Source organism: Erithacus rubecula (genome assembly GCF_903797595.1).
Source record: "Erithacus rubecula genome assembly, chromosome: 3".
Lineage (NCBI taxonomy): Eukaryota > Metazoa > Chordata > Aves > Passeriformes > Muscicapidae > Erithacus > Erithacus rubecula.
Genome location: NC_136689.1, coordinates 91,287,235 through 91,301,742, shown reverse-complemented (window position 1 = coordinate 91,301,742; position 14,508 = coordinate 91,287,235). Strand labels below are relative to the sequence as shown.

General features: G+C 38.5%; 1 protein-coding gene across 2 annotated transcripts in view; it reads left to right on the top strand.

The window, feature by feature from the left end:
* ZNF407 (zinc finger protein 407) overlaps positions 1–13,473 on the top strand; it is a 332,688-nt gene extending 319,215 nt beyond the window's left edge. For both annotated transcript variants that reach the window (XM_079301071.1, XM_079301072.1), the window contains exon 9: positions 10,932–13,473. In XM_079301071.1, the coding sequence (XP_079157197.1) occupies positions 10,932–12,271 (1,340 nt within the window). In that variant the 3' untranslated portion in view covers positions 12,272–13,473. The remainder of the gene's footprint in view (positions 1–10,931) is intronic.
* The last annotated feature ends 1,035 nt before the right edge of the window (positions 13,474–14,508 follow it).

The following is a 14,508-nucleotide window of genomic DNA, read 5'->3' as shown; positions in this document are numbered from 1 at the left end:
TGGTTTGGCTTGGGATTTTTTTTTTTTTTTTTTTTTTTTTTTTTTTGTGGGGATGTTATCTGGTATGTATTTTGTCACATATCCCAAGCTTTACTGCTTTCATAGAAATGATCATTAATTCCTCTGAAATTTTGTCTACTGTAACAAAAACACATGAACTAAGTTCCAGCAATAGTAAAAGTGCTTGGCTTCATTTGTGCTGCCACTAAGGATGTTGTACCAGGTCCTAGGTATGATGACATTCATAGCAAAATGATGGCATTCACTGCAGCATGCATCATGCTACAGACAAGTGAACCATGGTGTTTTCAAACCACTTGACATCTTTAGTTAGTGTGGTTTTAAGCATTACTTGACTTCAGCTGGAGACAGACATGGATAATAAATCCTCGAATAAATGCTTTCAGAATTGAGAACTAAGTTGCATTTTAAAATATTTTTGATAAATGTGATCATTATTTAATTTTAAAATATTCCCTCTTTTCCTAGTCTAAGGAAGGAAAAAAATTAAAAGAGTTAATGAGATGACCTGACAGAGTGGCAGGGGTTGTTCACTAGTCCATGTTTGACTAGGATTCATGCTTCATGCGACTATCATCGCCAGTTCTTTGGGTTTTAAGACTTAAGGCACCACAATCTTGAGTGAACTGTAGTTCAGAGTGGAGATGTTTATGAAAGTTATCTAAGTAGTTCCTGCAGAATCCCATGGTGCTTTTCACTGATTTGTTCTGGAATAGTACGGATTTGCAATAAAAATGGTGATGAGCCGAGTTAAGTCATAATCTTAACTACTGTACAGTCTATTTATTCTATCTGGGAGTTCATCACCCTGGCACCTGAAAGTGGAAGAGGCAACTGAATTGACCATGTCAATTAGACCATGTCTAACCATCATTCTGCAGTTTGACATGAACATTCTAGTCTTTCATCGAATTAAGATTATGCTTATTGAATAGTGACAAAAATTTTCTTCCCTCTCCAGCATTTTCAGATTATGTAGCCAGAATATCTGCACTTAAACCTTCAATATTTCCATTCAACTTAGACTTCTAATAGTTCTTGTTTCACTGTTCTGAATATTCTTTAGTTATGATCTCTCTCCTAGAAAGATCAAGACATAATTTAGTTGTATCTGTACCAGAACAATGTGCAGCAGACGTGCCTTTGAATGTGCAATTAAAAATTGCTTGGGCCTGTTTTCTTTTCCTGTTTTACATTTCATAAACTCACATGTAATTTGATGAACACTGTCATTCTCTAAATTTCTTCAGCATTACAGTTCTCAAGGGATTTGTTTCTCATTGAATATAATTTTTGCATATTTATTTTCTCCACAAGTGCTAGTATGCAGTAGCCCAAGTTCAATCTTACATTATTATTTTCTTATTTACTTATTTTACACCCTGGTTTTCTTTGTATTGATGTTAACTTCCAGTTTGATATTAGCTCCATGTGCCATCTAAAGGCTGTTGATTTCTACCTCTAGTCAACCAACAATTTAGGCAGTCCTGTCAACAGAATAGTGTGGTAATTATTCAGCTCTTGAACAAACAACTTTGCAAACAAGTTCAAGCAACTTGGTAAGGAGGTTCTCTGCCCTTTGGGAGAGTTGCAGCTCCTGCAGTGCTCAGTGATGGCCCGGAAAGCACCAGCTTTGCTATCTTGTGTCTTGCTTTATCTGCTCCTGCCTCGTGCCTTCTAACACTGGAAGACAGTTCATTTAAGTGCTACTCTATCAGTAGCACTGAAAATATATTTCTGTCAGTAGAAGGGTCAATTACACAAACAGCTCTTCCTTTGAAGATATTCTGGAAACATGCTGCTACCATCCTTCTCCAGAGGTGAATCATGAGGAGAAGAGTTCATCATGAACTCGACCCTTGAAGGTGTATAAAAGAGTTACCCATCTCTCCAGCCTCTATTTCCCATCCGACCTTCCAGAACCAGCAAGTACCCCTGCTTCATGCTTCCTAAGTAATCCCAGCATTGCTGCTAGGCCTGTGACACTCTGAGGAGAAAAATCAGCAAGTTTTCTGACACTCATCATTTTGGGCATGGTAAACCTTGATGCTGTCAAGTGCCTCAGGAGGAGTGAGGGGCAGCAAAAGGAAAGGCCTGTGCATTGCAACTGTCCCACCTATAACCAGCCCTATTCCTTCCTCCTCATATATTCTCATTTTCCTTGCACTGAGACTGACTTCTGGGATGGGAAATCTGATGTCAGAAGTTTGGGAATGGCCTTCACAATTAATTCACCTTCATCTTAAGCCAGGTACCACTGTGGAGACAGCTGTACTCATGGCTGATCCTGTGCTGTGGTTACACATGTAAAGCTGAAGCATCTAATCATGTTGGGGTTTTTCCAAAACACAGCTTGGCATGACCTACAGCTTTCAGACTGAATTATTGTAGTGCTCCTTTCCAGCTGTAGATCCACTGCGAAAATATACAAAATATACAAATATTATTTGCCACTGGCATTACACTTGATGTTGTAAAAGCAAAGAAACAGATCTTTCTCCCTTGAAAACCTGTAAAGTGAAAACTGTAATACCCTTTTTCCCTTGTTTTCTTCTGAAACTGGTTGTTATGCTCTCTTCCTCTCACTGTGCCAGACTCTACAGCTTAACTAAATGTGTGTCACTCCTCCAGCTTTCTTTCTATATTCCCAAGCAGGTGAGAGACTGAAAGGAAAATATCAGCTGTATGTCAGTTCCTAGATAAAAAGCAGCAAAATTAAGTTATGAATCTTGCCCTTTTTAGCAAAATCTCCTATTGGGCCAGTACATCTCCTTCCTAGTGGTAGTTTATTGCTTCAATCATGCAAATCAGGGATCATTCCAGTGTGCTTTTCATGAAGTCCATAAAAGAGTGTACGGTCCTCCCCTCCAATGTTTTGGACATTGAAACAGATTCTTTTTCCAGGTAAGATAATGCATTAATTGTTTAACTTAGTAAATGAGCATCTTGATATAAGCCATCCCATAGACTCCTGACACTTTGCATGCTGAGCAGTCTTGTCCTTGAAGTTACTGCAGTGCACAATGATCAGAACTTGCTGCTGATGTTTTGTTAGCATTTACCAGCAGTGTCTTGGCAGAGGGTGACCTCCAGTACTGTCTCTAAACATTTTCAATTTACAGACTCAAGAATTTTTGCTGCCTTTGCCTCTCATTCTTTTCAGGAGGTCAGCCCTTTATGAATTTGCCACAAGAAAGAAGCTCAAAATACCCTATATACTTAAACAGCTTAATAGGGATATAGCCACAATGAACACATGACATACAATTCATTTTAATATTTATAGAAGAAATTCATGTTGTTTTAAGTGTATACAAGCAGCTGCTGTCATTTGGCTATGAGCAGATGTTAGACCTCCGAAAGCTGCGTTGATAATTAAAATACTAACAGTTAGTGTTTTACCCCAGCTGCAGGTTCTGTTTACTGTAAATTTGATTTTAATGGTGCCTCTGTGCAGTTATTGAATAGAGGTTTGTTTTCTACTATACATGCAAAAGTGTCTACAATGAAGACAAATGGTTATTTCCCATAATTTACTCTGGAAAGATATGAATATAGCTGTAATGTAGTTGAGCTTATAAATGAAATACAGATATGACTATCACATTTGAAATGGTAGTTTCTGCTGTCTTAACTAACAAAAAGAACTAGGGAAACTTACTATTTGTAGTTATTCCCAAGCATTCCTCCTAAAAACTGCTGTGCTTTTTAAATGGGTTGAGACGTGCCCTCAAGCAAAGAACAGGTGCTTCTTTTTACTGAAAGGGTGCATAAATCAGAATAGATAAATACAGAGAATCATGATTCTCATAGTTGATAGCTATGCCAAAGAATATAATTTCTGCTTGATCATTTAATAGCATGATGTTTTATTTTAGGTATCCCTTACAAGTGTCTGTTCCCTTTAGTGCATATATGTACATCAAACGTTAGGGAAGGCCAGCCATTTTCAGAATTGTTAATCCCAAGGGCCTGATTATGCAAACACAATGCATAATGCAGGCAACCATGTTTAGTCCCTTTGAGACTATTGAGGCTAACTATGGCAGTAAGCAGTGTGCTTGATAAATAAATGTTTATAAAACCAGGATCTGAATGTATATATTCTTAAAAAACAAAAACTTTTGCTGAGATAACAATGACAAAAAGGTTTTTTTCCTTTTTTTGACAAGGCTGTTAGTGTCTGGGACTAGACCTATTTCAGAAATCCAGATCATTTTCCCTACGAGCAGAGCTTGGGGGATTTTTCCCCTAATTTTTCTTATATTACAGTATTTTTTTCATATTATATTTTTTGCTCTGTCTGCCTAGAAAACAGAAATCTCTGGTTTTACCAAGCACAACCAAAACCCCTTGAAATTGCGATTCTGACTTAGAAGTGCTAAAAATGCACTTTCCATTTGCACTGCAGGGGATAAAACAGAAAGAGTGCATCCGAGTATCATCAATGTCAGTTGTTCCCAAACTGAGGGCCAGAGTAGTCTTTGAAGCTGGACTGCCAAGAAATGTCCAGGCTGGCTCTCCTCATCTCAAGCTGCTAAATTGCCCTGGAAGAGATAGGTGAAATACTCCAGATACATTCCTGATGCTGCTTGCCCGTGTAGGTAATTGCTGCATATGCCACAGAGGTTTTTGCTCACACGTCAGAGTTGTGCAGAGCAGCCTGCATGCTGGCAAACAGGTAAAGAGGAAAGTGGTTTGCTAGTAAACCAGTTACTCTGCAAGTTAGGCAGCTGTAAATTCTGCATGTTAACATTGTACATGTTTGTCACAATAAGTGGGAATTTTGGTATGGATATTTTTTATTTGCATTCCGTTTGTAACACTGGCCTCTATAGTGTTCATTTTTGACCTTGAGTGCAGGAAAAGAGAAACTGAAATTTTTCCTAGAGAAGGCCTTTTCCCAAAGGTTAATTAGACATGGAAGGGAAACTAAACCAAACCAAACCAACCAACCAAAGTGCCTAAACACCCTAACTTGGCTATTTAATTTGGTGGTTGTCTTTTTCTTTTGCAACTTTTTGTGGCTGTTGACATAGTTCTGTAAGATGTGGAAGGTAAAAATAGCAAGCAGGAAATTTCAGTCTGTTTTTCAAAAGAAAAAATATTACAAGAGTACTTTCTTTCACATTTTTAGAAAGCTAAAGGACATCTGCTGCTTTTTAAGATACCCCAAATGCTAAAACTTTATCCTTTATTCAAGCAGTTCTTAGAAGACCTTGAAGTTTCCAAACATGATTGAGTGGTTAAGGTCATAACTAGAAGTTAAGGCTGTTTTGAGTTTCAGCATTGAGACATGGCATTATTGGATTTTTTAGTATAAAATAAACTATGAAGATTATTTGGGGTATTTTTCTTGTTGTTTTTGGTTTTTTTTTTTTTTTTTTCTGTAATAATATATTGAAAGGGGGGAAAATGAAGCCTTGCTGTGTTGGAGTCTCTTGAGATTTAACCAATTTGTATCAATGGTGGAATTTTTTTATGTCTCTTAGGGAGCTGGTAAAGTCCCCTATAGGTATCTTTATTTGTATTGCTTTACAAATATTTGTTGCCTTTGTGGACATAATAGTTGTAACAGGGCCATTTTGGGTTGCTGATTTATTTCATTTCTCGGTTTGACCCATCATATTTTCTTTCTTTTAGCAGAAGATATGAATGACCCTTCACAACCTCTTATTTAGTACCTTAAGTAGCTGGTTTAAAAAATGCTGGCCCATACATTACTTGCACATAAAAGCCTTGCAAATGATAAAGAACAGATTTTACTATGGTCAAGGAACAGAGATGTGAAAAATGCATCTTATTATTATGGCCTCTGAAAATCAGGGAAATCCCAAATTATGTGTGGTTCTTAGATTGTACTTAATTAGTTGAAGTAGAGATCATTACAAAAATAATTGGAAAAAAAAAAAAAAAGAAGAGCAGAAACTTGTAGCTTGATCAAGGCATAAGTTATATTACTTCATTAATTTGGAAAGAGGACTTACTGTACCATTCAAAATATTGTGCTGGCATGTAGACAATTTCTGTGAGAAATTGTTCAAGTGACATAAGGTAGTTTTTTAATATCTTTTAAATTCTTTACAGGTTGCATTTTATTGAAGGAAAAGATGTTTCTTTGAATTCATATTATTTAACATTCATTGCATTTTAGCAGACACAAAATGTTTGTTTGTGCCAATAAATAATATACCTAATCATCAAAGTATGAAAAATTAAGTGTTACTGAATAGGGGACTATAAATCAGGCCTCCTATAACTTTTACAGAAAAGGAAAAATAGCTGTTTTAAGCTAGCTGTGTAAATGCAGATAATTTCCGTCGTCATAATAGATTATTTCATTTGTGACTTACTGCTTTGTCCTAAAGGTGCTCCTTGTGAAGGATGTCCTCAGCCCAGCCTCACCACACACAGCCGCTTGCTGCAAGTTTTGGAGAAGGATTAGAATTCTAAAGAGGCTGCTGGCTGAGAGAAGGTGGTGCTTTACATATAATATTAGGCCAGACTTTCCTCACACATTACGGGTTTCTTTCTGAGACAAGTCTCCTTAATGCCATCTTTATCTGCTACACGATGCATGAAATCTACTTTCTGTTTTAGAACTGCAGCTGACCCCCGACCCCGCGAGTGGCGCCACAATGTGACCTTTCTATTGTCATCAGCTTTCATTCTCCTGAAAATTCTATGAATTTTTATTACAAGTTTTTTTAAACCAAGCTGAGGCTTCAACAAATTACTTGACACAGATGAGATGAAGTTGTTGAAGTAGTGTTAGATAAGTTTTACAGCCAGCATGTGTGCTGCTGAACAGTACAAAGCCAGTGTCCTACAATGTCATACACCAGTAACTGCTGAGCCTACTATTGGATAAATACATCATTTTATGGAACATTGATTGTTCTATAAACCCAATGGAGTATTATGCTCTATGATCAAACCATTTAGATTGTGTGTAGAGCACAGAAAATGCCATATTCAGGATGGTACTAAAAGTGCCATTTGTGTATTTTATGGATGTCATTACGGGGGAAACTTCTCTCTGTAGGCCCTGTTTACTGCAAAATTTTTTAGTCTGTAATGACATTTTTCATTCACAACGTATGCCTTCAAGAGAGGGGGCCCTTGTTTTATTTGTTTCATTCGAGTTTACTGCACAAATCCTGTACATTTTAATTAAATGTAAGCTTAACAAAAGAATAAGGTATTTATTCTGTGGGGAACAAATGATGACAGTAACAAAAGAATAAAACAGACACACAAAAGGAAGTCAGGTATTGAGTAAGAGAGAGGGGAAAAGGTACTAAGCCCTTTTTCTAGTTTCCCAGACACACATTAAACATCAAAGCATTTCTTTTAGCCCTATTTCAGGAGTTTGTAGTCTCAGAGAATTAAAATAACCTGCAAATATGGATTTAATGTCTAAAATATCCTGACATTTTCAAATAAAAAACTAACAGTCGCTCAGGACTCCAACTGATAAATAATGGCTCTGCTGAAATGGCAGACTTCTTGGAAAGAAACCAATTCTCTGATCATTGCACCCCTAGATATGAAACACCTCCTTACAAATTGTCTGAATATGAGCTCTTGTATCATTATATTTTGTCATTTTAATGCCTATTTGTGTATCTTTTTAATTTGCAATGACATGCAATCAGCAACAAGTCCACTTTTCCCAATATTAATGTGGGCTTGTATTGCAGCTTATGTTTGCCATGTCAGCCAACACTTACCCCTTCTCTTTACCCTCTCTTTAAGAGGGAGTGAGAAGCAGGCTGGATTTACTGGGACAACATGGTTTGTTGCTACATACAGTCCAATAATGTGACATGTTCCTTAAATACATAAAAATTCCTGCAGATGTTGTGTTGGATTCCAGTGCTTCATTATAGAAATAGCAGCTAAGCCTCAAAATCTGTTGTTTTCTAAATATCTTCCCTACTTGGCTTTTCACTGTTAAAACAAAAGAAAACCAGTAAAATCTGCAATTCATATTTACCATGAAAAATCACTAAAATTGAAGTTGATGTTCCCAGTAAATTCTTGGTCATAGTCCAGTTAAAATTTAAAGTTACAGTAGATTCACATTAGTTTAAATGACACTTGAACTTCTACACAGCTCAACATTAATTCATTATAGTTGAAATGGAAGAATCTTCAGTGGGTGAATCTTTTACAATCTGATTGAGGCTGTTACATTTTATAGGAGCCATTTTTCAAAGCAGTACTGACAGCACTCGAAGTTATTAAATTGCTGAATCAAAAGATGGACCTGCAATCGCATTTATGAACTGTGATGGAATAGCTGGGGTTGCACTGAGCTGAGGTTAAGATGTTGGTGTAGTTAAGCTTCATCACACCCCTTAGTGACAGCAGTATTTACCCATGTAGTTTACTTTAATGGTCAGGAAGTGGCTTAACTCACCTCTGGATTCAAATAGATTAAGTAAGCAGTCAGAATGGCATAATTATCAGTGCTGCGAGGGATTCACCGGATAGCTCTTCACCCAGGAGACTTCCCATTCAATTGCACAGTAAAGACTGGAGTTGCATAGATTCACAGGCATGGCATTTATTTGAGGAGATGAAAACAGAGTGAATTTCCTTTTTCTTTCCCTTCCCCAGACCAGAGATTCTCCTTGATACATTGATGCTGTGTCCTGTACATAAATTATTATGATCTTTGGAGAGAGATGTCATGATTTTAGTATATGTGCATGTGAAAATTATGACTGTAGAGTTATTTTGATTTTGAAATCCAGTGGAAAATGCATGATTTGTGGAGTTATTTTGATTTTGTGCCACATCATTGCCAGGCTCCTCTTTTATCTTGTCAACAAAGCAAGATTCCTGAGAGAATTAATTACTTATACTCTATTACAAAATGTGGAGGAGCTAAGATAATTGTCATTTTATGTTGATTTCCCCTTCCTACTTTTCTGCTCTTTGGGGGGTCATGTGAATGTCAGTGCCTACAGAGAGCACAGGAAAAGTGGGAATAAGAACCAGTTGTATACCACAGTTAGCTTACTTCTTGCTTATACTTGACAAAATGTACTTCAATTGCCAGATTTTTATGCAGCATCACCTGGAAACACTCTAATGGTTTAAATCGTTAATTTGCTCTTCCAAAGATAACCTGCCTTGCAAATTAGGAATAAGAAAGTTGTATGGCATCAATTTAGACTTGTGGAGGTGATTTGCAGCCTTTCAGTTTGACAAAATAACTTCCTTGTGCTTCACAGTGCAGTTCTTTACCACAAGTTCTGTAATTTAAAAAAGGATGGATGTATGCATGGATGGATGGATGGATGGATAGATAGATAGATAGATAGATAGATAGATAGATAGATAGATAGATAGATAGATAGATAGATAGATAGACAGATAGATATCATTATAAGAATTGAGTCTTTTAATTATTGATATTATTTTGAAATTTTAGCTTGATATGCACCTTAACATAGCAAGTTGCTAGAGTCTGCAAGATGCCAAGTATTCAGTCTTGGAGTAAATCAGCTTCTAAGTGTGAACTTACCTTTAAGCAAATTAGTCTGATTTTTAGAGCCCATTTTAATTCTCTGTGGGATCAGGGTCTGACAGCTCTATGCTTTGAGTGAAACAGCCTCCTTAGACCAGCTTTAGCATAATTTTCTTGATCTCTTGAGTTCAATGAAGCACACTGTTCACTAGAACTGTCTTGGAAAGTACAGTGCTAGCCTGAAATTTCACTGTAAGTGTTGCCTTTTCTTGTTGTTGCCTGTTTTTATCCCAAGCAAGCCATGGCATACCTGTTTATGTTGGTGGTAAGAAGCTACACCTGTTATTCCAGAGATGTGCTTTCAGTTTGTGTAGGTGAATTTGAACTGGAGTGTGAATATGGGCATCTCAGCAGCATGGACTTAATCAGCCTTCCCAAGGCCCATCTGTCATTAGACCCTCACCCATTCTTCTCTCTGTGTGCACTGGTTGTGTCCCACAGCTTGCTGCCAGCACATGAAGGAGTTTCTTGGGTGCTGCTGGATGGCACTGCCATGGGGAGACAGGAAGGGATAGAGCTATCCTTCCACGGATAGCCACAAAGATGGCCACAGGGGCTCTCGTTTATGTTTTACAAAAGCACGTAGGCTGTGCTTGGAGAGTGATGGCCTTGACTTTGTACAGCCTTGGGCACCATGGGGCTGTCTGAAGCTTTACTGTTAGTGGTGAGAATTGAGAAGGAAACCTTCAATGACATTAAACCAAACTGGATGGTACAGCAAGCAGCTGGAATATCGAAGTTGTAGGTATATAACTATATATAGTTTGTTAATTGATTTAATGCAGAAATAGTTAAGGTGTGTAATTGGGGGTTCTCTTGATTAGATTGTATAGAATATCCCGCTTAGTGTAAGAAAACCAAGTGTTTTCTCCAGGTAACTGGGCAAGTGACTGAGTCAGTCACATGAGCTGGAGAAGATGGAAAAGGAAGGGGAAGACAATGACATCAAAATGAAAACATGACAATCACCTCACCAGCAAAATCAGGGTATTTAGAAGATCAGCCACAGTTTCTCACACCAAGATACATTTAATGTAATACAGAAACCTAAAATTCATTACTGAAGCACTGAAATATCACCAATAGGATCTTCTGTAAAATATATGGCTTTTAACTGTATACTGTATTTATCTGGGCCTTTTTAAATACAGAATATTTTGAAAAACACATTTGAATTGTTAATAAGCTGCAGCATTGTTACACTCAACAATTATTTCAACCTGTAAATATGTTATTTGGAAAATATGCAAATAGGTTTTGTTCATTTGCTCGTTTTATCTATGTTTTCTGTCAATGAAATCTAAAAATTGTTGGGGAATTTGTTAAATAACACACCGATACCATGTTAACAGCATATTTTGTCTTGTAGGCATTGTGTCCAAGTCCTATGAGTGCCGACTGAAGGGGCAAGGAGCAACCTTTGTGGAAACCACGAGCCCTTTCACCGCGGCAGCGCTGGGAGAGGTTTCCCCAGTGAAGGAGAAGGCCTTTCGGGGCGGCAGGAGAGAGCCACAGTCCCCCGAGGAAGTTCAGCAGTTCATCATCATTCAGGGATACGACGGCGACTTCGCCATCGACGCGTCCGTGGAGGAGACGGCAGCGGCCACCCTGCAGACGCTGGCCATGGCGGGGCAGATGGCCAGGGTGGTCCACATTACAGAGGATGGGCAGGTCATAGCCACCAACCAGAACGGCTCCCACGTCAGCAGCGTGGTGCCCGAGCAGATCCTTACGGAGCAGTTGGCAGATGGTGCCACGCAGGTGGTGGTGGTTGAAGGAGCGGGGGCTGACGTGGAGGAGGCCGTCCAAATAGACGCGGTTCCTGACTCCAGCAGCACGGTGCTGCAGCAGATAATGCGACAGGAAGTTCTGGATGCTTCTGAGGCTACAGTCCATCCCCCAGAGTCCTCCTCAGCATTAGATGCCCTGCTTTGTGCTGTGACTGAGCTGGGGGAAGCCGAAAACAAATCCGGCCTCCTCGACAGATGCAGGTCTGGTCACAAAGACTTCTTGCAAATGCCGAACCCAGAGGTGCCCAGCATTGCCAGTGATGCAGAGGGACAAGAAATACAGATGTTCCATGAAGTTCAGGAGACTCAGGAAGATCCCAAACCTATGGAAGTAGTGACACGGGTCATGCACCCATCGGCTATAATTGCATCTCAGGAGAGAGCTCAGGCTGCCTTCAAGAACATGGTGCAAGGAGTGCTGCAGTTTGCCGTGTGTGACACGGCTGCGGCCGACCAGCTCATGAAAGAAGGTGTCACCCAGGTCATTGTAAATGAGGAAGGGACTGTGCATATGGTAGCTGGAGAAGGCTCTCAGATAATTATGCAGGAAGCCGGTAGCCACACGCTCAGTGTGCAGAGCGAGCACATGGATTTAGTGGAGTCGGATGGGCAAATATCCCAGATCATTGTCAGTGAAGAGTTAGCTCAAGCTATGGCTCAGGGTTCTGATGGTGATTTCTCTGAAGGTGCAACACACTACATCGTCACAGAATTGCCACCAGACATGCAGGATGAGCCTGGTGTGTACTCACACGCTGTGATAGAGACAGCTGGCTCCCAAGACATTCTGCAGCCTGGCACTGCTGTAAAAGCAGAAGCTGTAAGCCTTGATGGAGCGAGAGAACAGTTAACAAGCATGGTCATTTATACAGAGGGTGGCTCACAGGTAATTCAGGGCCAGAAAGTACAAGAAGCATGAAGAGCTTCACTCGTAGGCTGGGTGCAGAGCAGAGCTGGATAGTACCAGAATCATGGAGGCACTGTATTCCTGGAATGTTTTCTGTAAAGCCTTCTCAGTAGAACTGCCTCTGAGTCAGCTAACAAACACATATCCTGCTAATAGGAGGAGTTCACTGAAGAGGATAATACAATTTTGTTACAATAGCTCTAAGAACTATTATATGGGATTATTATAAAACAAGCATACTAGGGTACAAAACAGGATAAAAAGCCCCCCGCCCAAAGTAGGAATTGTTCTGTTCAGTGCTTTCTTTGTTGATGTTTTTGTCTTAATGTTGTTTTATCTCAGGGTAATTCCCTGCTTTCTGTCATTTTTGTATAACATAATCACAGGAGTAAAATAATTGCACTCACATGTACATTTTGTGAATAGATAAATATGCAAAAAAATACAAACCCCACAATAGCAAGGTGAACAGGTAAGCATACATAGAGTATTGGATGCCCTTCTTCATTTTAAACTAGAACAGGTGACATTCTGCTTTCTAAAATCTTACTTTAAAACAAGCTTGGCTAAAAATATGTCATCAAAATAAGGATTTTTTGCATCTAAAATGAAAGTTTTCATAGTACTTTACTCTTTCATGGTAACACATAAGACTTTCCCTAAAGAAGAGCTCAAAGAAGCTACTTCAGAAAATCCTTGATTATACATATTCGGGAAGAAGAACTTGACGCCTGTAACTTCCACTTAATTTTAGATGAGAGTCCTACATAAGAAATGTTCATTTTTTGAAAAAAATATTGTCACTGTCAGTGTTTTGCTTTTCTTATAACTAGTGCTTCATATAAATACCATTTTGCAGTTCATTTTGTGAGCTACTTCTCAAATGTTAGGAGGATTTTTAAAGAAAATTCTGACATTGACATTAACAAGTAGGGGGAAAAAAGGTGACCTTGTATTTCTTGCTTAGTCCAGAATGTCAGTTATTTACTTGTGGATATACTGCAATTGTTCAATGCAAGTTCATGTTGAAAAGATTTGTTTCATGATAAAACTGCTTCTATTTCTTTAGAAAAATTGTAAAATATAAACTGGCAAGGTTTGGGGATTTTTTTTTCTGTCTTTCAAATAAAATGTTAGCATTAAAATGAAGCATCATGATTTTTAATATTAAACAATAAACAGAACTGGCATTCAGCAGGAGCAAACGAATGCTATCTCTTATGTCTGTGCATTTTCTTTTTTCTCTTTTCCTTTCTCTAGCTTGCTAGATAGATAAAGATAAAAGAATCTAATTTCTGAAGTGTGCCTCATGCATGCTTAATATAATTGTGTAAGTATTTAGGGTATAAGCCATGCTGACTCTAGAGATAACTGGGTTTCCTATCATGTTTAATATCTTAAAATTATCAGCTGTAAGAAAGTTGGGGTAGGGTAAAACAATAGTTCCTTCCTGAAGCAACTACTTAAAAATGTATTTTCTGATAGGGCTGCTGAGAAAAGGTGCATCATTCTGGGGCTATAAGATCTTGCTGCCTCTTCATCTCTTATATTATTATTATTTTTCAAATTTTATTATTTTCCAAGAGTTGAGGTTGTGTCTTTGTCAAACCCCCAAAAAAGTAAATTTCAAGTTAGACATCAAGATTCATAATTAGGCGAGTTTGACTTGCTCATCTTTCTTAAAAGTGACAGGCTGTTCACTTACTCTTAAATACTGTCTTCAGCAAACAGTGACAGGATCAACTCCCGTTTGTTATCAGGAAAAAGGTGACCTTTACAAAATGATGGCCCTCTGCAAGACTCTCACAGATGTTCAAAAAACTGAATGTTTTTCAGTGGAAATATTTCTTCTTGATCATTTCTGCTGTTAACTGTAGCCCCGTGGTCTTGCAGCTTGGATGCTAATTCTTCGCTGTGCTTAGTCCTGTATGGCTAACCTTTCTGCTGCAGTACAGGGTGTTGACACTGACATGCTGCAGTTTACCATTTGTGATTTATTTAGGATAAATATGTCTCAGGTGGCATTTAATCCTTCATAAAACCAGTGTAGCCTGCAGTGTCAAACCAGCAATCACATTGTATGCACAATGAAAAGAGCAGACCTTTGCATAAAAAAAAAGCCCCAGTGGTAGATGTTCCTGTGCTTGGGAGCACTGGAAAGGATTCTCTAACCTACCATGTGCTGTAATTACCTGGAAGCTCAGGTTAATGATACTTTTCTCTGAGTGCAGCCTGATCAGGAGAGCTAA